This window comes from Bubalus kerabau, chromosome X, assembly GCF_029407905.1.
Source record: "Bubalus kerabau isolate K-KA32 ecotype Philippines breed swamp buffalo chromosome X, PCC_UOA_SB_1v2, whole genome shotgun sequence".
NCBI classification, from domain to species: Eukaryota; Metazoa; Chordata; class Mammalia; order Artiodactyla; family Bovidae; genus Bubalus; species Bubalus kerabau.
In genome coordinates, this window is record NC_073647.1 from 62,984,214 (window position 1) to 63,007,539 (window position 23,326).

At 41.6% G+C, this 23,326-nt stretch overlaps 2 protein-coding genes across 5 annotated transcripts in view; one reads left to right on the top strand and one right to left on the bottom strand.

The window, feature by feature from the left end:
• Positions 1–1,045: 1,045 nt before the first annotated feature.
• The window catches only part of RPL36A (ribosomal protein L36a), a 53,239-nt gene continuing 30,958 nt past the window's right edge, over positions 1,046–23,326 (bottom strand). Inside the window, exons 2-6 of one of the 2 annotated variants that reach the window (XM_055565053.1) lie at positions 4,403–4,438; positions 3,891–3,996; positions 3,617–3,684; positions 1,669–1,791; positions 1,046–1,136 (exon numbers count right to left, since the gene is read on the bottom strand). In XM_055565053.1, coding sequence (XP_055421028.1) covers positions 1,116–1,136; positions 1,669–1,791; positions 3,617–3,684; positions 3,891–3,996; positions 4,403–4,405 — 321 coding nt within the window. In that variant the 5' untranslated portion in view covers positions 4,406–4,438 and the 3' untranslated portion in view covers positions 1,046–1,115. Of the gene's footprint in view, positions 1,137–1,668; positions 1,792–3,616; positions 3,685–3,890; positions 3,997–4,402; positions 4,569–23,326 lie in introns of those variants that run through there. The other variant, XM_055565052.1, reaches the window with a different exon arrangement.
• The window catches only part of BTK (Bruton tyrosine kinase), a 34,807-nt gene continuing 20,355 nt past the window's right edge, over positions 8,875–23,326 (top strand). Inside the window, exons 1-5 of one of the 3 annotated variants that reach the window (XM_055565048.1) lie at positions 8,875–9,009; positions 17,588–17,754; positions 18,320–18,418; positions 20,243–20,311; positions 21,751–21,832. In XM_055565048.1, coding sequence (XP_055421023.1) covers positions 17,614–17,754; positions 18,320–18,418; positions 20,243–20,311; positions 21,751–21,832 — 391 coding nt within the window. In that variant the 5' untranslated portion in view covers positions 8,875–9,009; positions 17,588–17,613. Of the gene's footprint in view, positions 9,010–15,098; positions 15,774–15,800; positions 17,459–17,587; positions 17,755–18,319; positions 18,419–20,242; positions 20,312–21,750; positions 21,833–23,326 lie in introns of those variants that run through there. The other 2 variants (XM_055565047.1, XM_055565046.1) reach the window with 2 other exon arrangements.

The following is a 23,326-nucleotide window of genomic DNA, read 5'->3' on the forward strand; positions in this document are numbered from 1 at the left end:
CTCTAAGATGAATTGCCTTGAGGTCCCACAGTGAGTCAATGAACTTCAAATTGGAGTATGGAGGAATGAGTCACTGGAGGATTTCCAACCTTCCTTTTCCTCATTGGTTTACCTAAAGACCAACCTGTAGCTAATGCTTCAGGCCTGCCCCTTCTCCACTTCCCCTTTTACCATTACCCTTTTCCCACATAAGCAAAAAAGCTATTCAGCTCACCCATCATGAATGCAGGACAGTACAAAAGGCCCACTCAAAACACAATGTGCATGTTGTAACAATTCTTAGGCTGTCAGGTGATAACCAATTTTTTTTTTTTTTTCATAAAACTGGAGGACTATTAACTGACTAAAATTGTCAGTTAATAAAATTGGAATAGAATTTGCAAATCCAGACTTAATTCATCCACAGAAACTAATTTGGAAGGAAACACCTCCATCTCCAGTTACCAAAATGCATAGCTTATTTGCTTCACCTCCAGTTTTGCTGCACAAGAATGAAGAATACAAAAACATACAGAGGATTCCAACTGCTAGGCATTTTACAACGTGAATAGGTCATTCCCCATAGATTCCACTGATTAAAATAACTTTTTTATCTACTTTAAAATTTGAGCAAGTTTAGGTGGGATGAGAGTAAGTCTAATACATATAAGGGCTTCCCCAGTGGTGCAGTGGTAACGAATCCACCTGCCAAGCAGGAGACTGGGATTCAATCCCTGGGTTGGAAAGATTCCCTGGGAAGGAAACGGCAACCCATTCCAGTTTTCTTGCCTGGAGAATCCCATGGACAGAGAGAGGAGCCTAGCAGGCTACTTATTAGTAAACATGTGAGACAAATTATGTCATGCCTGGTGAACCCCATATTCAATATGGACATAATTGGTACTAATCTTGTCCTATTAGCAAAGTTTCAGGTCTCTACTTATATTCCATGATAACCAGTAACAGCTTTTTAACAATAAGTACTGAAAGTACCAAACCCATCACAGTATCTGATGTGAGTTCAACCAGTCAGATTGAACTCCTAATGAGTCAAGAATCCAAAACCATCAAGCATAAATAAGAGGATTTTATTGATGGCATTTTTATTGTCTTCATAATAAAACAAAATATGAAGCTCAAAACTGGATCACTTGGCCCTGCAATAGAACAGGAAAAAAAAAGTGAGTTTTTATATTTTGTGACGAATCTTTACTCCATCAAGAATAGTGTCTGTTCCTAAAAGGATCACCATCCCTAATTAAAAACCAGTCTTTTCATTTCCCCCTTCTTATGTCAAAACTCCAAAATCTATGGATCTTAGTTATATTGAGAGGAATGACTGCCCCTGATCTTAATGAGGGGCCACAAAAAATGAGTAGGCAGGAATCTTCACCTCTCAACATTCCAATACCTCTCAACATCTTCCCTGGTAGCTCAGATGGTAAAGCATCTGCCTACAATACGGGAGACCCAGGTTCAATCTCTGGGTCAGGAAGATCTCCTGGAAAAGGAAATGGCAACCCACTCCAGTATTCTTGCCTGGAAAATCCCATGAATGGAGGAGCCTGCTAGGCTACAGTCCATGGGGTTGCAAAGAGTTGGACACGACTGAGTGACTTCACTTTCTTTTCTTTCAACATTACAAAACCATATAGAAAAGATTGTACCTTTCACCCCATAATTACATACCTTTCTCTTCTTATCACCTCCCAGCTCAAAATGCTTGCATCTCTTAATAGCCAGCATTCTCTTTGATCTACAGTTGGGCTCAACACATTCAAGCCTCAGTACAATCTTCTTTGTAGTTTTAGCCTGGAAAAAGAACTCAAAGCCTTTGTAAATCACCGCAGAAAATCCTTCTTCAAAAATATGACTATGCTGGGTCAAGTACTACGTAAAGCAAAGCTCTGCAAATTTTAAGAGTTGTGACAATTGTGAAAGTAAGTAGATGCTGTGGTGACCCAAGGAGGGTCTTGGAACGCAGGAACAGAAAAACAAGACCCTCATCATCCTTCCCTCCATGTTGTTACTATTAATGGATTTCAGTTCCTCCTGAGCAGGATAAACTGTCTCCCTTCCTACCCCATAGGGAGAAGGTATTTGCCTTACTCTTCCCCCTACCCAGTATACATGCCTCATCCAATCAGCAAATGACCCACAAGACCCCTATCCCACTCCTTGTACCCTGAGTATAAAAGTGGACTAAGGACCCCTGTTCAACGTCGGTTCTCCCTTGAGCTAGCCTGCTATTCTAACAGTGTCTCCCATTCTAATAAACTTTATTTCCCACTCATTCTGTCTCATGTCTTGAAATTCTTTTCCAACCCACACCTGAACCACGACAGATGTAAGAGAAAATAGTGGCACTATCTACTTGAAATCAAGTTCTCCATTCAAATCAAATATCATAGAGGTTTTCTTATCAAATAGGCCCTCATCACACCACCTTGGCCTTTTAGCAGTTAAGTATTCTCCACAGGCAAAAATGGGTCAACTGAGTCCATGCAACTATACTTCAGACAGCGTTTGCAACCCATTAAACAAGGTTAATAAGTATTACTTTGGGACTTCCCTGGTGGCTCAGATGGTTAAGCGTCTGTCTACAATGTGGGAGACCCGGATTCGATCCCTGGGTCGGGAAGGTCCCTCCACTCCAGTACTATTGCCTGGAAAATCCCATGGACAGAGGAGCCTGGTAGGCTACAGTCCATGGGGTCACAAAGAGACACAACTGAGCAATCTTCACCTTAAATCTACTCTTCAGAGACTACTAACAATTACATCGAGATTTTATGTGATATTATGTAACTCAGAAAGTACACTTCCCACAAATACTCAACTTTTAAAGCCTGCTCCTGTAGTCAGAATTCTATTGTTACTCGTTTGCAGTTCTCAAAAGGGCAAAAACATAGATATAATGTCCCCATCTTCTAAACAAGCTATCCAAATGTGGAAATGGAAATTACCACCTTGGGATCAAACCATTTACTCTATCTAAATGAACACTGAAATCATTCCTGAATACTTTCTGAAAGCAGGCTGAATGAGGAGCTAAGTGCCAAAAGAAATACTGTTTGTGGGAAGGCTATGCTCCAAGCATTGTGTACTTTAAGGGGTAGACAAATCAGAACAGAAACTCAGAAATTCAGACTGAGAACCACAGGTTATTCAGGAAGTCAGTGGCAGACCTAAATGGCTATTTTAAAGAACTTTTAAGACTTCGTCAGGTAAGTAGCTGACTTCAGGCTTCTGAACAGAACTGAAACACAAAATAAGATTCTTACTGCAAGCATGAGGACTCCTTAGGACATGACAACAGATAAGAACAGGGCAAAGGAAAGGATTTATAGTTGTACTCAAACTTCAGTCCTTAGGAAAGCAGGTCTCATTCCTTGATGTTTGCCTCTTCACAAAGAGGACAAAAAATATAAAAAACAGTGAGGCAGTGCAGTACTGTACACTGCAGTAAGACCTGGACTGCACTCCCAGCTACTAGATGTCTCCACCGGTAATTGAGGTAACCACTGAAACTATAAAAACACACACCTATACTGTAGACGTGTGTGGGCTAAAAACAAATGTAAAGTCTCTGCCGCGGTCAGTGAGAAAAGCATATCAAACAGTAATTATTACGAACCTTTTTCCGGAAAATCGGCTTAGTCTGCCCACCATAGCCACTCTGTTTCCTGTCATAACGCCGCTTTCCTGGGAGAATGCAAGGTATTTGTCAGGGTTTATCAAACATAACCAATCAGAACAGACATGTGAAAAAGTCTTCTCATCGATTGTATCTTGGACTTTCCAGCAGAAATATCAATGCCCAAGTGGGAAAGGGAAGGGAGACTGGGCTCGCGTATTCTATTACTACACAAATACCGCATTAAAACCAAATCACGTACAAACCATCTTACCCTGGGCATACAGAGAATCCTTGCCCTTCTTGTACTGTGTCACTTTGTGGGGCTGGTGCTTCCCACACTTCTTACAGAAAGTCCGGCGGGTTTTTGGAACGTTCACCTAGTAAATAAACCGTTCAGAACATACAGTGTTATCATGGGCACAAAGCCCAACCCGACCCAGCTGAAGCTAAGGTATCCCACGAGGACTCTCAAACTCCTCGCCAACATACAACACTGACTATAAGGTGGTCTAGCCCCATGTACGTGAAGTATAGCGGCCTCTACCGAGTCCCAAACTAAAACAAGAACATATTCCCTCTACCGCTGCCTAAGTCTACCCCTTAGATCTCATCACTTCAATTCCTGGCTCCGAAGCTCAGTCCCTTTGGGATCGATCCTGCCAACACTGTGTTCCTTTGGTACAACGAGTCCACGCAGGAGCCTGGACGCATCCCGAGACAACACCATCAACAGAGAGGCAAAGATTAAACTGGATGTTACCAGACCCCACTCCAAGGTCCTACCATGTTTGCGAGAGCGATACCAGCACAGAAAGAAAGAGAGCGGGCCGGAAACGGAAGTATATAGGAGGTTTCTTTTCGCGCTTCCTCATGGGAGTCGGTGGGAACAACCATAGAGTCTCAGGCTCTGTGCGCATCTCCCTCTGGCGTCTGAGAGGACTCACTCAACTCAGAGCTGCAGGCGCAAGCTTAAAGAAGGGCTCCGGTTGAGGCTGATCCACTCTCTTCAACTTCCTCTCGCCCCGCTCCAGCTTTGCAACTTTTCCTCACTTCCTCACTTTTGGCGGATACTGCTGCGTAGCAGCGTTAAGTGAAGGAAGCAGTGCTTCCAGATCGTCTGGCTTCCATGTGCCTATCCCCGAGGGAAGCCAGGACCAGAGTGAACTGGACGAGCCTTCCACCTCCATGTCCGATTCCTGTTCCACTTCGAGGTCACTGGGAACAACATGTTTCAGTGAACTGTCGGTTCACTGAAGGCTTACAGGGAACCAGTGCTCTAGTTCATCTATCACATCGCTAGTTGTTGCATTCAACAAATGTTTATTGAATGCCTATTCTGTGTTGGGCACCATTCTAGCGGAGGGTGGGCAGGCTTAGTTGCTTCAGGTGTCCCACTCTTTGCCACCCTATGTACTGTAGCCTGCCAGGTTCCTCTGTCCATGACATTCTCCAAGCAAGAATACTGGAATAGGTTTCCATGCACCACTCCAGGGCATCTTCCCAACCCAGGGATCAAACAGGCAGTCTCTTAGGTCTCTGCATTGGCAGGTGGGTTCTTTACCACTGAGCCACGTGGGAAGCCCTCATAAATGTATAATCACAGACTAAATACTTTGTAAGAAAGGAACAGTGCTCAGCATTAAACAGCCCCCGTTTGTTTAGGGAGCAAGTTGGCTGCCATAGGTTCTGCAAAGTGAGGATGAAATTGTTCAGCTCCAACAACAGCAATAACCAGGCCAAAAGATAGAACATATCCAGCAGCTCACTTCTCTGCACACCTGGCAGAAGGCATGTGCCAGGTTTCAAGAGAGTGCATCAGAGAAAGACTGAAGGGTTCTGGGCATTTTAAGTGAATTGTCCCATAAAATTCTCACAGTAATTCTAGGAGGTATTTGATACTATTATTCCCATTTTACAGTAGAGGAAAATGAGGCCATAGGGTGTTAAACAATTTGCTTGATGCTGATAGTATTTAGTCTGGAGGAGGAAATGGCAACCCACTCCAGTATTCTTGCCTGGAGAATCCCACTGACAGAGGAGCCTGGCAGGGGTCTCTAACAGTCCATGGGATCTCAAAGAGTTGGACACGACTGAAGGGACTTAGCACATACAATAGTATTTAGTAGAACCAAGGTACAAACACAGGTGATCTGACTCCAGAGCTTGGGTTCCTTTACCATAATATAATATGATTGTTGTGGCCTGGTAATTATAATCAATCCATCAATCAATTCAGTCACTCAGTTGTGTCCAACTCTTTGTGACCCCATGAACCGCAGCATGTCAGGCCTACCTGTCCATCACCAACTCCTGGAGTCCACCCAAACCCATGTCCATTGAGTCCATGATGCCATCCAACCATCTCATCCTTTGCCATCCCCTTCTCCTCCTGCCCTCAATCTTTCCCAGCATCAGGGTCTTTTCCAATGAGTCAGCTCTTCGAATCAGGTGGCCAAAGTATTGGAGTTTCAGCTTCAGCATCAGTCCTTCCAATGAACACCCAGGACTGATCTCCTTTAGGATGGACTGGTTGGATCTCCTTGCAGTCCAAGGGACTCTCAAGAGTCTTCTCCAACCCCACAGTTCAAAAGCATCAATTCTTCAGTGCTCAGCTTTCTTTATAGTCCAACTCTCACATCCATACATGACCACTGGAAAAACCATAGCCTTGACTAGATGGACCTTTGTTACAAAGTAATGTCTCTGCTTTTTAATATGCTGTCTAGGTTGGTCATAATTATAATAGCTAACATCTATTGAACACTTATTATACACCAGGCATTTTCCTAACTACGTCACATACTACCTGCTTTTATCCTAACAACCCAGGTGATATATACCTTTATTAGTATTTAACAGGTGAGAAAAACAGGCATGAGACATTAAAGTTGATTTAATGGTATGACATTACCTAAAGTCACACCAGTGGTTATTATATGGAGCTGGAATTTGATCCTGGGTAGTTTCAAGACCACAGCTTTGTACCTCACCATGGCATCACAAGGCGCAGCAGGAGCATCTACAGAGAATGATGAAGAGACAGAATTGGCAGGGACCCAGGAGGAGGTGTCGCTAGATTAGAGGCTAAGGAACCTTGACAGCCTGGCGTCTCATGCTTGCATTACCCTCCAGGAACACCCATGAGTCTAGAGCTGACTCTCTGATCAGCTCTATTTTGTTGAACAGTGTCTGGGAATGAGATAAAAACATTACCACTGCCTACCACATTTCCCAAAAGTTTCTTTGCCCAACAGCCAGTCTATAGGCTCAGAGCATTTCCTTCTTCTCCTCAGGCTCTTAGGCAGTGTTACTGGCCTTCAAGGTGTTTCTAGAGATTTCTGACGTTAGCAACATGGAAATATGAAGACAATGGACATGGCCCCTCTTAGTCTAATGGACTTTAGTTCTTTCTATCACACCTCATGTGGCATAGCTTTGGTTTAGATTCCTTCACCAATCCTGGTCTCTGGTTTGAACATGATTCTGCTCATTGATTTCCCTTAAGATGAGGAACTCAGAATTGAACACAGGACTCCTAGACGTAGCCTGGCCTCACAGTGTATGCGACTTGTTCACTTACCTACATCTAGACATTGGCACTGTTTGGGTGCACTCCTTCTGTCACCTGGACAAGTGTGTGAGGGGAACGCGCATGGGCAGAGTAAGGGAAAGTAAGTGTCTGTGACCAACTCTCAGGCAGACCCCTGGAGCAGCTATTCAGAGGTGACTAGTGAAAGGATAGAAATTTTCAATAAAATAGATCGTGCAACACTGGCTGCCCCTTTATCTTGGGTGGATCTGAGGATTAACTAGTCAACTAGCCTACAAATACTTTTGAAAAATGTCTTGTTCCCTTAAAAATTCTGACAGACTTCTAGTGGGATTTATAATCTGTTTCTACATATAGCACCTGTGCTGTGCTGTGCTTAGTCACTCAGTCGTGTCTAACTCTTTGCAACCACACGGACTGTAGCCCACCAGGCTCCTCTGTCCATGGGGATTCTCCAGGCAAGGATACTGTAGTGGGTTGCCATGCCCTCCTCCAGGAAATCTTCCCAACCCAGGGATTGAACACAGGTCTCTTGCATTGCAGGCAGATTCTTTACCAGCTGAGCTACCAGGGAAGCCCCACATATGGCGCCTCAGTTCAGTTCAGTTCAGGTCGGTCGCTCAGTCGTGTCCAACTCTTTGCGACCCCATGAATTGCAGCACACAAGGCCTCCCTGTCTATCACCAACTCCCGGAGTTCACCCAGACTCACATCCATCGAGTCAGTGATGCCATCCAGCCATCTCATCCTCTGTCATCCCCTTCTCCTCCTGCCCCCAATCCCTCCCAGCATCAGAGTCTAGGACAAGTAAATATGGCAGTGGCTGATATGTCAAGATGGGCAAGCAGATCAGTCACCCGGGGCTCTGTGGCCCTCATGGTCTATAGCCAGTACTATCTGCATGTCCTAGGAGAGCCCTCCTGGAGACGATCTCTGCTAGAACGTGAGCTAGAAGGTAGCTGAGGAAACATTTAGGTTTCAAGCAACACGTCTAGTCGTCTTTTATGAGACGAAAGAGAAAATTGTAAATGAAGAGTTAATCCCCGAGGCCGAATCTAAAATGGAGAAAATCAACATCCACAGAAAATGGGAAGGACACATGTCAGTGTGTGGGCTTACCCTCAGACATTTTTATCTGTAGAAAAAAAAATGCTTTCTTAGAAAATGACTCAGCAGGGGGAAGTCTTGTCTCTACCTCTGTCAGGATCTGTACTTTGGGGTCCCTTCATCAATAGTCTCCATCCTTCATTGTCAAGTTTAACTGTGTGGCCTCGAGTCTCTGCCTTAGAGGACACGAGAAGCTAAAGACACCCTCCCTCTCCAGTCCCTTTGTTTTGTCTCCACAGATCTGCATGTCTCCTCTTTTCTGAAAGTCTCTGCTCCCTGTGTCCTCCCAATGGTCCTTTAGCGATGTCGTCCCTTTATGTTGAGGAGGTTGGCCTGAGGACGTGTCTGCTCAACCCAGCCCAGTCTAGAGTCTCAGTGGCCCCAGTCAAGTAGAGAAGAGTTCTTTCAGAGCAGACTCAACTAGTACTGTCAGAGGTCCCAAGCAAATGAAGGGCGGGGACTGCTGGGGGGGTGGGTGGAATAAGGACAGCAGCAGGGAACCAGATACCATGCTGCTGAGAAGAAGAAAAAAAAAAGACATTGGTTTAAGTCAGGAAACAAAAAAAGGGAACTGAGTGGCTGTGAAAGGGTGGGGTTTGCTCAGACTGTCCTTCCTCTCTGGACTGTAAGAATATGTCTCCAGGGCCAGTGTCTTCTGACATCGAGTCCCAACTTCCAAGTCCCGGCATCTCAATGCATCCGGGGAGCTGCCTGCATTAAAGTCAGAACTGAGGTGGGTCCGGGGCATGGCCAGGGCTGGACAGCAGCAGCAACTGCCTTTCCTAGGACCTTGAAGGTTAGGACCTTGAAGGTCAGAGAGAAAGCGTGGCTGGTGCCACGTAGTCTGAGGCCGGAGGAGGCTGATGGAGGCTGGGAGTGTCATAGCCCAAGGCCCTGGTAGTCCCTTCTGATAATCAGAAGAGGCTGGAAGGGTCCTTTCTGGGGAGGTCATAGTTGGGTGGAGACAAGAAGAAAAAAAGTGACATGAGGTGACCATCTGAACAGGTAGCAGATGTTGGAAAGAGGCAACTCTGCACAATTTGGCAGAAAAGTAAGCTTTCATGCCTGCGGCTAAATAAGCCAGGATAAAAATAAACTGTTTGGGTAATATTGCCAGAAGACCCCAAATGGATCCTTGTGTCAATGAGACCTTTGGAAAAAGAAATTTTTAAGAGGCAGATTGTCTAAAAAAACTGGTCAAAACGCATATGCTTTTGAGCTCTGTAAGCTACAGAAAGGGTCAACCAGAGTGGAAAGCCTCTGGCTGCACTGGGCCAGTATTGCTGGGATCAGAGCTGCCTTGTTGGAAGGACTGTGTGTGCCAACCTCGTGGTAACAGTGGGTAAGAGACTGGGCCAGAAGTCAGCCTCAGCCTCACGGCCCAGACAGTGTGGCCAACCCCTGAGGTCGCGGGGAAGCTTTTTCCTATTACCATCGCCTGCCATGTGCACAGCTCTCTTTTTTTCTAGGCTCCATCATTTGCTTCTCTCCTTTCCTCTCCTCTCCATCTGTCTCCCCCTTCTCCTCCTCTTCCTCCTTCTCCTTTCTCTACCTGTATCCCCTCTTCTTTATCCCCTCCTTTATTTTGTTCATTACCAACCCGGAACAGAGTCAGTGCTTAATAAATTCGTGGGGAATCTCAGTGAATTCTTCTTGCCCCTTTCTTCCCCTGCTGTTTTCCCTTTGCCCTTTCCCCCTACTTGCCTAGTGCCTTCCCCCATAGGATTGTCATGAGCAGTGTGTTATCCTATGTAAAGTAGTTAAAATGGGGCCCAGCAATAGTCAGTGTGCCTATCTCAGTGTTTGCTACTATTTGTATTCTGCCTGAGACCTGTCAGGGTCCCCAGAGGGCCTGCCTAGAACAAATATGTGACGTCTAGAATAAAAGGGACGTTGGGTGGCCCTGACCAAGACATCCTTGGGTGAGTGTGGGACCTCCAAATGGAATTCCAGTCCAGTTTCCCGGTCACCCTGCTCTCCAAGCTCCAAGTCTCTGTCTCGTGTTGTTTGTTTCTGAAGGTAGGGCAGCAGCAAAGCCCAGAAGCAGGGCTCTGTACAGCTCAGGGGTTATCTTCTGTGCTATTAGTTACATGCTGCTTCTGCTCCTTCCCTCATTTTGCATGCCAAGCCCCTGACCAAGGGTGCTACAGCCTCTTGGAGCCTCAATTATTTGATAAAAAATGTCACCTACCAAATAAGCCACAAGATGCAAATACCCTAAATAATCTAAAGCATTCTACTGAAATGGAATCCCTTGGCGTTAGCCCTATCTGGTCTATTCTGACCCCTTCAGACTACTTAAACTGTCTACTTGCTTTCAAGTCCAAATTCCTGTGGCTTATGGCTAGCGATGTGTTTGTTTAGAATCTTTTGTAAACTCCTCATGGTGAGAACTAGTGCAACTTTCCATCCACTTCTAGGGTCTGGGTGCAATTTAAAATTATCATCAGTATGATTTACTATTTCCATTCGAGCAAATTTCCTATAGAGAGTTTCCTTTCAGGGGACTAGACCCATACCAGGAAGTGACTTAGGTATAAGGGGAAGACATGGCTTTTGAAAACCAGTCTGAATGTTCTCCAAAGAGTCATCAGACGCCTGCTGCTTTTTGCCTGTGGATGCTATGCCGATATCCGATGGCTAGGACCTGGGAATAAGAGTGACGTAGAATTTTCAGGGAGGCAGTGCTCAGTAAGAAGTTAGAGACAGACCTTGACCTAATTCACTCCAAAACTGCTGGGTTATGCAAATGAAGCCATCAGGGGGAGGGGGAGAGAGAAATGCTCTGAGGACCCTGAAACAAATGGGCCACGTGTGACTTTCGGTTTCTCTGGAGGTTCATGTGCACTGGCTGAGGGTGTTGGGAGAGCATTTGAAAAGCAAAAGCCTTAATCCCAGGCTTTCCACCTCCCTCTCTGTGAGCAATTACCACATGCCCTTAGGGTTAACATCAGTTAGCTGAACTTCCAGGAGAAGCTATTCTCGCTGCCTCGCATCCCCAAAATGAAAATGAATTATAGTCTATTAACTCCTTCCTACATATTTATCTGCAATAGAAAAAGAATAAAAAGAAACTGATTAGAAGTGGAGCAGAAAAGAGACAAAAGTATGGAAAAACAGGTTCTCCAAAACTGCTATTTGGAGTGGAAATCAGTTACAGTGTTTCTGGAAACTATTTTGTCAATATATTTCAAAATTTAAAAGGCACAAACTTTTTGACTCAGCATATGATGTTTATATAGAGATTTTAACAACATGGGAAAACATCTGGAATAATGTTAAACAAGAACTTTAGATATTTTGTGGACAACATATGTTGGGTGAATGGATGGGTAGATGGATACTTAGGTAATGCTGCTGCTGCTGCTTAGGTAATAAGTATCTAAGTATAAGAATAAGAAAAATAAGCAAACTATAAATATTAGGTGCAATATGATCTCAAATATAGTCAGAAAAACACAGAGAAAAACAATGGAAGGAAACATGCCTAAAGATTAATGTGTCTGGATAATGAGCTTGTAACTGATGTTTCCTTTTTAATATCCCTGTACTTAAAACGTTTTCTATAATGAACATGTTTTACTGTGATATTGAGGGAAAAATAATATATTTAAACCAGGGAAAACAAAAGCTAAATTGAGAAAGAAGGCCAAAGGGTCACACAAACCCAGAGTGAAAGACTGACATGCTAGCAGTCACCCTCAGGGCAAAGGAGCAATGCTGAAAGGATCACCACCAACCTGTTGCTCAAGGTAAACTTGCAGATTGGTTATCTGGCTCTCCTTTCATCACTTGGCCGGAATCTATTGTGTCTAGTGCAGGGCAGAAGAGCTGACAGAGACCCAGAAGTGTCCAAAACCATAGAAGAAAATTGTAAAATGTTAACAACATGAAATGCTGAAGAAGAACCAGAGTGCTGAGACCTCTTAGAAACGATTGCAGTAGATGAGAATTTCCCAGGTTAGCCAGCAGCCGGAAAACTGACTTTGCTGGAAGTCTTCATCAAAAATTTGGTCACCTGTAGCAATGACCCTGAAACATCATCAAATATTTAGCTTTCACTGGGACCTGAACAGACCTTCTTGAGGACTTAATAAGAGTAATTATGGCTCTTTGTTGACATGGGTATGATATTTTAATGACAACTTCTCTTCTGGTTCCAAGATGGGGAAATTCTTGATCAAAATCTCAATCAAAACCTGAGAGATGCTTCTTGGACCTGAGAAGAGATTTTTAGTAGGCCTATCAGATATACTCTACTCTACTTAGAGACCCCTGATAATTCTACCAGATTTCATAGAAAACGCTCAGGAAGATTGAACTAAAAAAAGAACAAGGGATTACATGAAGTGCATAGTCCAACACACAAGCTGGACTGGGTTTGCCACTTTGGCTTAGTAACTGAGAATTCATTCTGAGAGTGGAAAACTATGACCACAGGTACAAGAATGTTCATGGTAGCATTCTTTATAATTGAAAACCTAATAATTAACCTAATAAACCTAATAAATAACCTAATAAATAACCTAAGTATCCATCAATAGGAGAATGGATAAATGTGATGTATTCATCATATAGAATACTTGATACATATCAAAATGAATTAAAATGTATGAACTAGAGCTACCAAGGTAAAAAAAAAATCATAAAATGTTACATTGAGAAAAAAAGCAAGTTGCTAAAGAGTATGTAACACATAAATTCAAATGTGAAACACGTAAACCAATGCTAAATATCTCTTTTGGATACTTACTTAGTATTACCTATTACATAGTAATACCTACTATTACCTATTACATAGTAATAATATAAAAACATGCCTAGGAATGCTAAATGCTAAATTCCAGATATTAGTAGCCTGTAGGGAGGGAGGGGACTAAAATTGTGGAAGAGCACACAAGGGAGTTTTGACTGTATGGATAGTATTCTAGTTCTTAAAAAAAAAAACAGAAACAAAGTGGCACAATGTTAGGATTCTATTAAGCTAGTGGTGAGCAAATGAGTGTAATGTTATTCTCTTTTCTTTCTGCCTATTTGCAATATTTCATAATATAAAAGAAAGTACATTCAAACAAAGTTTTATATGCACAGTAAGCAATAACAACCCTAGAACAAACAGTTGGTGTTCCACCTAAACTCTATGCTTTTATCCCTTTAACAATGAAAAATCCTGAAGGAAAAAAACAGCTGGTGAATCTAAAAATCAACCAGTTAAACAAGATCTCCTTAGAGAGGATTTAAAGGAAAACGTAAGAAAACCCTGGTGGAACTGAGAAGAGTCCTCATGTGGGAAAAAGTACTGTCGTCAGTTAAATAGGACAGACCATCCTTTCATGTGTAGAGGAATATTGCAGAGGAAAGTGCCCCTGGATCCTGAATTCTTTCTTACTTATCCCCACACTTAGCACCATTTCCTCCTTTGTCTAATGTTCTTAGAAGATGGAGAGGGTTCTGTCCCCACTGCTCTTTGATGATAGCCAAGGGCAGTGACCGGAGAAGGCAATGGCACCCCACTCCAGTACTTTTGCCTAGAAAATCCCATGGACGGAGGAGCCTGGTAGGCTGCAGTCCATGGGGTTGCCAGAGTCGGACACGACTGAGCGACTTCACTTTCACTTTTCACTTTCCTGCATTGGAGAAGGAAATGGCAACCCACTCCACTGTTCTTGCCTGGAGAATGCCAGGGACAGGATGCCTGGTTGGCTGCCGTCTATGGGGTCACACAGAGTCGGACAGGACTGAAGCGCCGCAGCAGAAGCAGTGACAGAGTGCTGAGGTGAATGACATCACACTTAACTAAAGGCAAAAAACAAAATTTCCTCTGGGAGGCAATGAGGTACAACAGAAACAGCAAGGGTGTGGAGTCACAAATAGATAGATCCAGGCAAGTCACATAACCTCCATGAATCTTGCTTTCCTGTTTGTCATAACGAATAAATGAAAGAATGTGTGTAAAATGTCTGATAATGGACTGCGCTCAGAGAAGCAGGAGTTTCCTCCCATTCCCCTGGGGAGAAAAGGGAATGGCTAGAATCTTGCTGGGCAATTAAGTAATGCTTTAAAGGAGAAATAAACACAAAATGCAGCTTACTGGATATTTCTGTCTTAGTAGTTATTTGAACTATGACTGACTGTTTCTAACTAGCATCTTCTAAGACCTTTCCTAATCATAGTCAGGCTGAGCCGTTTTCCGATTTTTGCTCTGATGTTGTCCCTAATAATCAGCAAAGATAGGAATCAAAGGTGGTTTACTTGACCAATTCTGCAAGTGCTATTTATATTAATTCCTTGGCATAGGGCAGTTTGTAAAATGGCTGAACTCTTACTACTAAGCATTCTCTTTTTGAATTTTACTGCTCCATAGGGCGGAAAAGGCAATGGCACCCCACTCCAGTACTCTTGCCTGGAAAATCCCATGGACGGAGGAGCCTGGTGGGCTGTAGTCCATGGGGTTGCTGAGGGTCAGACACAACTGAGCGACTTCACTTTCACTTTTCACTTTCATGCCCTGGAGAAGGAAATGGTAGCCCACTCCAGTGTTCTTCCCTGGAGAACCCCAGGGACGGGGGAGCCTGGTGGGCTGACGTCTATGGGGTCGCAGAGTCGGACACGACTGACGCGATTTAGCAGCAGCAGCAGCAGCAGCAGCAGCTCCATAGAGAGACTAGAGGCTGCACAACATGGCCATGTGAAAATCCTGCATCTGTAGATTAATAAAGAGAATATCATAACACTGTAACTTTATGTTTTAAATGAAGAGCCATGTGTGTCTATTCTTTTTTCTCCTCTTTCTTTTCCTATATGAAGTGTGTGTGTGTGTGTGTGTGTGTGTAACATTCATGTCACTTCCGTTTCCACCCCACCCCCACCACTTGAGTGAGGTGCAGGGTCAGCCCTCACTGTGCATCTTTTGTGGTCAGTTGACTCTGTGGGCTGCTGAAATTGTTAGAAAAAAATTAGGACTTTCCATAATAAGTACCCAAAGAAGCTGCAACTATCCTCTAAAGCAAAGTGTCCATTACACACCAACCTTCAGGAAGATATAAAAGCAGATGCCTCTCCTTTCACCATTAATGGACCAGTGGTGACTAAGGAAGAGCTACAACATTGTCAAACCATGTGTGTCTTGAATGGATCACAAGGAATAGCGGGAAACAATCGAAGAGGGAGCAATCGGGCCGTGGAAATCCCAGCAGTCCTCCAGCTCAGTGATCTACAGGTAGAGGCCATTTCACCCCACGCTCAGAGGGGCGATGGCTAGTGAGAGGCTTACTTCCTCATACTTAGACCAGCTCTAAACCCTACCCCAACACAGATACTTGAAAGAGAGGAAGGCTTCCTCTTGTACAAACTGGATTTGTTCTGAAAAACAAAAAGAACAGAGGCAGCTTCCAGAAGGACCTGTCTTATGGGAAATAAGAGGAGAGGCCAAGGCTGAAGCAGATGCTGTGTCCGAGCAGGGAGTGTATTCACCAAGAGCTTGCAACAAACCTAAAGGTAAAATGAAGGGTGTGCTTTACTCAGCTAAAAGAGGAGCAGCTGGACGTGGTTTGTTCAGATGATTCAATTTACTGGTCATGTTACTTGATTTCTTTAGGGTATTACTTTCTTTTTTCTAAGTTGAATCTTTGGTTGTGAATAGGTACTTAATTGGGATTCACCATGGGAACAAACATGATATTAGTACAGGATCTCGATGAGTTGGCAGTACCTGAGAGCCGACCATTATTAGTTGGTTATCACTACTTCTGAGTAAATGAAAAATCTTAATGTTGCAAGAAATCTCTTTGGGGATTGAGCTGGATCTGAATGCTACAACTCTTATCAGTTTGTCAGTCCTGTGAGAGATGATTTAAACCTGGGAATCAGGGAAGAGAGCTGTGTAGCAAGGTGTAGGGAAAAGTGTACTTCTTGGCCCAATTTTCTCAAAAGATCATTTATAAAAAGTTGAACAAATCTATCACCAGAGAACAGTGGCATCCAGATGATGAACAAGTAGCAAAGTGATCATTCTGAACATCCCTGGTGTTCCTGTAACCTATTTTTGTCTCCTCAGTACAATAATAGAACTGTTTACACCACAAGAAAGAGCAAAATAATGGTGTGGATAGCCTCAGACTTCGATACAAACCATTCCCTTGCTTTCCTCGTGTGAGAAGTAACTTATGCTTGTCAAGTAGGAAAAAACTACTGACTTTATTCTGCCACCAAAAGCATAAGGAATTTAGTTAAAACAAAACAAAATCTATCCCCTTCAGGAAAAGAACTTACCTTCAACAAAACTGGATGGGGAAGGGGCTGATCATTTGGCGATTTTTTTCAGAATTTTTTAGTGCTCTGTTTTTTTGTCAGTATTTATGTCTTCATTTTATCTTTCTAATGAAAGTTGTGGATTAGTATTACAAGATAGTGCATTTAAGTGAATAACTGTGTGCTTTGTTTGAATTTTTTAAAAAAAAGCCAAGGGTGACTGTGTAACTTTCTTTGCCTTTGTATGTTTCAGTTACCCAAACTGAATCTTTCTGAATTATCGTTAAGTTTGGAGAGACTAAACAAGTTACTTTTCATAAATGATCAAAGATGGCATCTCTAAGTTGATGATCCTATCTGAAAGAATGAATCTAAGCAAAAAGGAAGGGAAAAGCAAAAACCAAGCAAAACAACTGCCTCTCAAAAATTGTTTTTCAATTTTAGAACAAAGCTCAGCCAGAGCTACAAAGGATGGGCAAAATCGGTTGGGTGGCAGTTAGTATATGTCCACAACTGCAGGTGCAGCCTCCATATCCTTATTAGACCCCTTGGTTACAGACCCCAGTGGGACAAGGTATGAAAAATTACACTCACTGTCTAGGAAACTGGGAACTGAAAGTCCAATATCTGCCTCAGTGGAGTTCTGGCACCTGCATTATACCTTCTGGGGATATTAGGGCCAACAGCTGCACCAAGACTTTTTTATTGTTCACAGATTCTGCACATTTAGTAAAAGGGTGGTTAGGGTAGAGTTGCTTCTAGACATTACCAAGCACATGGTACATGTCGTTGATATCCAGAGCACTCCATTGACTTATGCAAGAACCCAGTTTATATGAACTCATGATGTAGAACCAATCACCCCAATTCACTGTGCATCCATTACACCTGAAAACTGGCAGAAATGAGGGTTATGGAAGGAGGACGTCAAGGTAAGATGGTTCTTTGTTAGCTTTGAACATTTCTCTTCTATTTGAAAGTAGGTGGCTAGGCTGAGGGGGAACCAGGAGGGATGAGGAGGATCAATGTGCTGGGTCCTCAAGAACTTTCATTATCAATAGCACCCAGTGAGCTGCAGAAAGAAGCGATGGCTACAGTGATATTGGAGAGCATCTTTCTGAAGCGATCCCAGCAGAAAAAGAAAACATCACCTTTAAATTTCAAGAAGCGCCTCTTTCTCTTAACCGTGCAAAAACTTTCCTACTATGAGTATGACTTTGAACGTGGGGTAAGTTTCTGTGCTGTGAAACCTGAGTTTTAAGGACTTGGCCTTAAATCTGCCTTGGTGAGGATGTAGATCCTTTTTGGTTGGAGTTGGGGGTGGAGCAGGGTGGAAGGGACCTAAGTACACTTCAAACTCAGCAAAGTATTTCCTAACCCAGAACTGGGAAGTCATACTGGAACAAAAATTTAAAGGTGCTAAGAAGCTATCAGGGAAATCTCACCATGGATTTTCAAAGTTGGTGAGCACTCATTAAATGATTGTTGAGAATGAAATCCAAGAGTTGGAAATTGTTTCCTTATTTTTTTTATGTTAAAATAAAAAAAAGCACACAAAGTCAACCACTCTTCTATAGCATTTGCTCTCCATCTGGTAGTCAAAAAAGATCAGGTTAATAGATCTGGAAGTTGTTTGGGTTTGGTTTGTCTGTTCATTTTTTCAAAATGACAGGTCCTGATATAGAGTGTGGGTGTCACCTCACTATGTTGAATGATGAAATAGCAAAATCTAATCATCTGGTTGCTTAATCACTCTTAACTTTTCTCCATTTCTTCCTCATTCTCTTTCTCAGAGAAGAGGCAGTAAGAAGGGTTCAATAGATGTTGAGAAGATCACCTGCGTTGAAACAGTGGTTCCTGAGAAAAATCCTCCTCCTGAAAGACAGATTCCGGTGAGAAGAGACCATTGTTAGAACCAGGCGCAGGGGGTTGGGTGGAGTTCAGAAACTTGGAACACTTCAATTCTCTGTAAATAAACTGGTGATATTGTGTAGTGTGGGACACATAAAGGTCCCTTATACCAATATGCTCTTCACTCCGCCACATATTGGTTATGCTGAGTCTCAACGTCTTTTTCCCCAGATGCAGAACAACTCACTTAACTGGAAAACTTGTGACACCAATTTTAAGATGATATCACATCAAGTGTTCAAGCTGATCAGAGATGATTGGTTTTACTCCCTCAGTCACCGGGATCAGATTTACAGACTTGAATTAGTCTGCAAGCCAGAACCCTAGGGCTCTGAGTCTTGAGATTCTCACTGCTTCTTCTCTCATTTCCCTGAGGACATAAAATCTACTGATTTCCTGATTTTTTTAAATATGATTTTTTTCTGATGACAAGAGTATATGTATGTTTATTATAGAAACTCTGCAAAATACAAAGAAAGCACATAAAGAAGATAAAATTATGCATAATCTCATTAGTCAGCTAAAACAACTATTAACATGCTCATGTACAGACTTACTGATGTTTTTCTCCATTAACAACACATACACTCACACTAATATATATGTTATATATTTAAAACACAGAATCATACTAAACACCTTGCTTTGCCACTTACATTTAAAATTTTCCCCAGGACAATAGGTAATCTTTAATAATATGATTTTAATGACTATATAGTGTTCCCTATTGTGGATATATTCTAATTTGTTCAACCAATCTCCTATTACTAGACATTTAAATTGTTTCCAATTATTTTATATCAGAAATCATGTTGAGGGTAACATTCTTGCAAACATCTTTATGTATTTTTGTTATTCTTTTCTTTATAACGACTTCCTAGGAGTAATATTTTGTTCTTTTCTTAATGAAATCTGTACACTTTGGTTATTTTTATAGTTTTATTCTATTTTGTAGAAGTAGAATTTGAATATTATATATTCCCACAAGCTGAATATGAGAGTATCTATTCCTCTACATTCTTTTCAACACCAGATAGTTTAAATATTAGCTAATTTGAAAGCCAAAAAAGATTTAATTTTTAAATATTTAATTGCTGACTTATTTTGTCATTTTTTTTGCTACTCAATTATACATCCACAGCTCATTTATACTTTTTTCATTTGTGAATTGCCTGTTGAATTTTTGGCCCTTTTTTCTATTGAAATATTTACCTTATTCCTAGCACTTTTTAAGAGATCTAGATATATTAACTTTATAATATATGTTGAAAATATTTTTCCAGTTTTTCATTTATCTTTGAATTTTTTTTTAAACCATACTGGGTTTTAAAGTCTATGTCATCAAATTAGCTCATCTTCCTCTCAATGGTTCTAACTTTTAGCATTATATCAGAAAGGCCTTGCCTCTCACAAAATTATATAAATATTCACCTTTTTCTGTTATTCATAGTTTCATTTCTTTCATAAACTCTTGAATCCATCAAGAATTTACTCTGGTGTATAGTGTGAAATAGCTACCTTAACTATTCTCCTACCTCTGCCAATATTAGTGGTTAAATGTTTGTCCCAGCATCATTTATTGAGTAACCTCCCTTTCCTCAGTAATTTGAGATTTTTTTGAATGAGGGTGTGCTGGATCCTATGGCTATGTGTCCCCACTGGAATATAGGAAGCCATCACTAAGGATTAGTATGGTCCATGCAGGATAGTCTTGTGGAACCACTGCAAAAGACTCCCAGTACCTAAGGAAATCCAGAAAAGAGTAATGAATCAACCAATAACTATGATTTTTTCTGTCATTGCAGAGAAGGGGAGAAGACTCCAGTGAAACTGAGCAGATCTCAATTATTGAAAGGTTCCCTTACCCCTTCCAGGTGAGGTATTTTCTCTCATCAGCTCACCTGTAATGTAATCATCAGGGATGGCATAGGCTGAGGGTGTTTGCTTTTCTATTTCCCAGTCAAACATAGTTTCTTTTACTCTTTACACCTCAAAGAGAATCCATAATGGCACTAATTCTATTATGGTGTGTCTTGTCTGTGATAACTGCGTTGAGAAAGATGCTGTTTGTTGAGTGAGCATTTCACTTCCTTCTGGTTCTGCCTATCTATCTAATGGTGGTCATGTGGGTTGAAAAGACAGAAAAGGGGAGGGAAGGAGTAGTATTAGGAAGTTCAGTGTGGGGAAGCCTTATTAGATTTACATATAAACTTAAATTCTATTCAAGTCTGGGATAACTGAAGAGCCACATAGACATCTGTTTGACAGATGCAATGTAAGCCATCAGAGAGAGCAAGAGCTTCAGATTCAATCAATCTCCGATTTGGTTTGCTTATGTCCTTAGAACTCTGTAGGCTTCATACCGTGAATAAAGCAGTCTCTGCAACAGTGAAAGCCAGAAAAGGAAGTGGAAAGTCTCAGGGGAAGGGGCTTTCTGTCATGGATTTATGAGCACAGCAAGACTAACAAGCAAAAAGAAAAAATGTAAAAGGATCTTGTTCATGTCCCTGACTATAACAAAGTTTACAAAACCTGTAAAGGGAGAGGTGTTTCAGACACAGTTTTTACTACCATTGTTTTTCACTAAGTTGATGTTGTGACTGGCCTGGTGGATAATGGTAAATAGCAGATAATTCAAAATTAATTTACATTTGACTTTAGAACCTACCGTGACGTCTACTAAATCTGTGAGGGTTGAAACCATGTTTTATATGTTTTGTACATCTCCATAACACCTAGCACAAAGTCTTGTACATGTGTAGTGTTCAAAAACTACTGACTGATTTGATGATGATGCTTAATATACTTCACTCTTTTTGAAGTAGGTCTGTAATTCCAAACTTAGTTTATTTTGGCAAATATTGGCTAGGGGATGCCACTAGGCATTGGGGGGAAAATTAGCCATGAGTTAAAATTTTGCTCATATTGATGAAGTTTATAATTCATATGTACTAATCAACATTTGTTACATAAATCATTACTTCAATTATCTTCTATACAAAGTTTAATAAGATCATAAAATATCTTTCATTGGATAAACACAAAGATTATGAACTAATTTTACACACAAATTGAAACACAATTCAGGAGGACCTAGGAGAACTCACAAAGCTAAGAGTTTCTTAATCCTACATCTTTGAATATGAATTGTTCAGGAATTCTTCGCATGACACCAGCCCCACTGCTCACTGAAGATCCTGCCTTTTTGTATTCACTGTCATTATACAAAGCTGTAGCTTAAGATTAGTTCCTTCAAGGTCTTTATTTTTTTTCTGACTCCTAACTGCTGAAGTCTGTGTGTCCATTGCCCCAGGTTGTATATGATGAAGGGCCTCTCTATGTCTTCTCCCCAACCGAAGAACTGAGGAAGCGTTGGATTCACCAGCTCAAAAATGGTGAGAATTACTTGGAAAATAAACTAGTTTCCAAAGGAAGGAAGGGAGGGAGGAAGGAAAGAGAGAAATTGAGAGAGGGAGAAAAAGATAGAGAAAGAAAGAAGGAAAGAAAATGGGGACAGGGAGGAAAGGAGAGAGGGAGAAGGAGAGAAGAAAAAAGAATGGATGCAAGAAGGGAGGTGAAAAAAGAAAGGGGGGAAAGGGAAGGAGGGAGAGAATGAGAAAGGAGAAGGGGGGCAAGAAATATTTCATTTTCTTCAATATTAGTGATACAATTGACAATAATATTCCTTCATATTTGATGAAAGATCAGGTGCTAGACTAAGAGTTTCAACTCAGTTCTACCACTGTCTCTTTAATGCAATTCTGTAATTATAGGCTCCTCCATTTCCCTACTTATAAAAAGGTCCCATTCTTCACACCAATTTACAATAGTGGTGTGGTATGGCACTCAATGGTTATTTCAATATTTTGAATCATAGATATGAAATATCTGGTTCCCAAAAAATTAATATATGATTGTAAGAGTTAGGGTCAGAGTAAAGACCCTGGTTCCAAGTCTTCTTCTACCACTGATAAGCTGGGTGACTTCTGGTAAGTAGGCCGATAAGCCTCTTTGAGGTTCAAGTTCTTTTTCTGAAAGAGAAAGATGATGATAATAATGATGATGATGATGATGATGATGTTAATAATGATGATGATAATAATGATGATAATAATAATGATGTCCATGGTACTTACCTCTGGGAGGTAATGTATGTGAAAGCACACGGCAACTGTAAAGCACTGTACAAGAAAGCACTGTACATCTTTTCATTGTTGGTAAATATTTTCCAAAGAGCTATTTTCTGTTCCTTGCTTTGTGAGGACCTCAATTAAACATAATTCAGTTTTTCACATAGACCATATAGTGTGCTCAGATAAACTTGACTGTAAATGCTTACAGTACAGGATGCATGCACACATATTTGTGTGTATATATAGCCACATGTCAAGTGACTGAGAGATTAACTGGTTGAGTTGACATCAGGAAAGGCTGCCTAGAGAAACAGGAAGGATGGCAGACTGATAACAGCATGGTTGGGTTATTGCATGACAGCCCTTTGTCTTAATAAACATGTAGATTCTGATATTTGGTGGTTGACTACACCAGCTTTGTTCAGTCCCTTGAATGCAAGTCTGAGGGGCCAATACAAAAATCATCAGATCTTTCGAGCCAAAAGAGGAGAAAGAAACAGAGGGGTCATTTACTTAGTTCTTTTTGTGTGCCAGACACTAAGCTAGATATCTTGTAATCATTATCTCATTTAATTCTTACAGCAACCTTGGGCTAAAAACAACTAACACCTAATGAGCATTAACTCTGTACCATGCTCTATGCCAAGTGCTTCAAACATACTAGCACATTTAATCCTGCCAATAAGCTTATTTAGTATGTATTATACCCCTAATTACAGATGAGGGAACTGAAGCTCTAAGAGGTTAAGTAAGTTG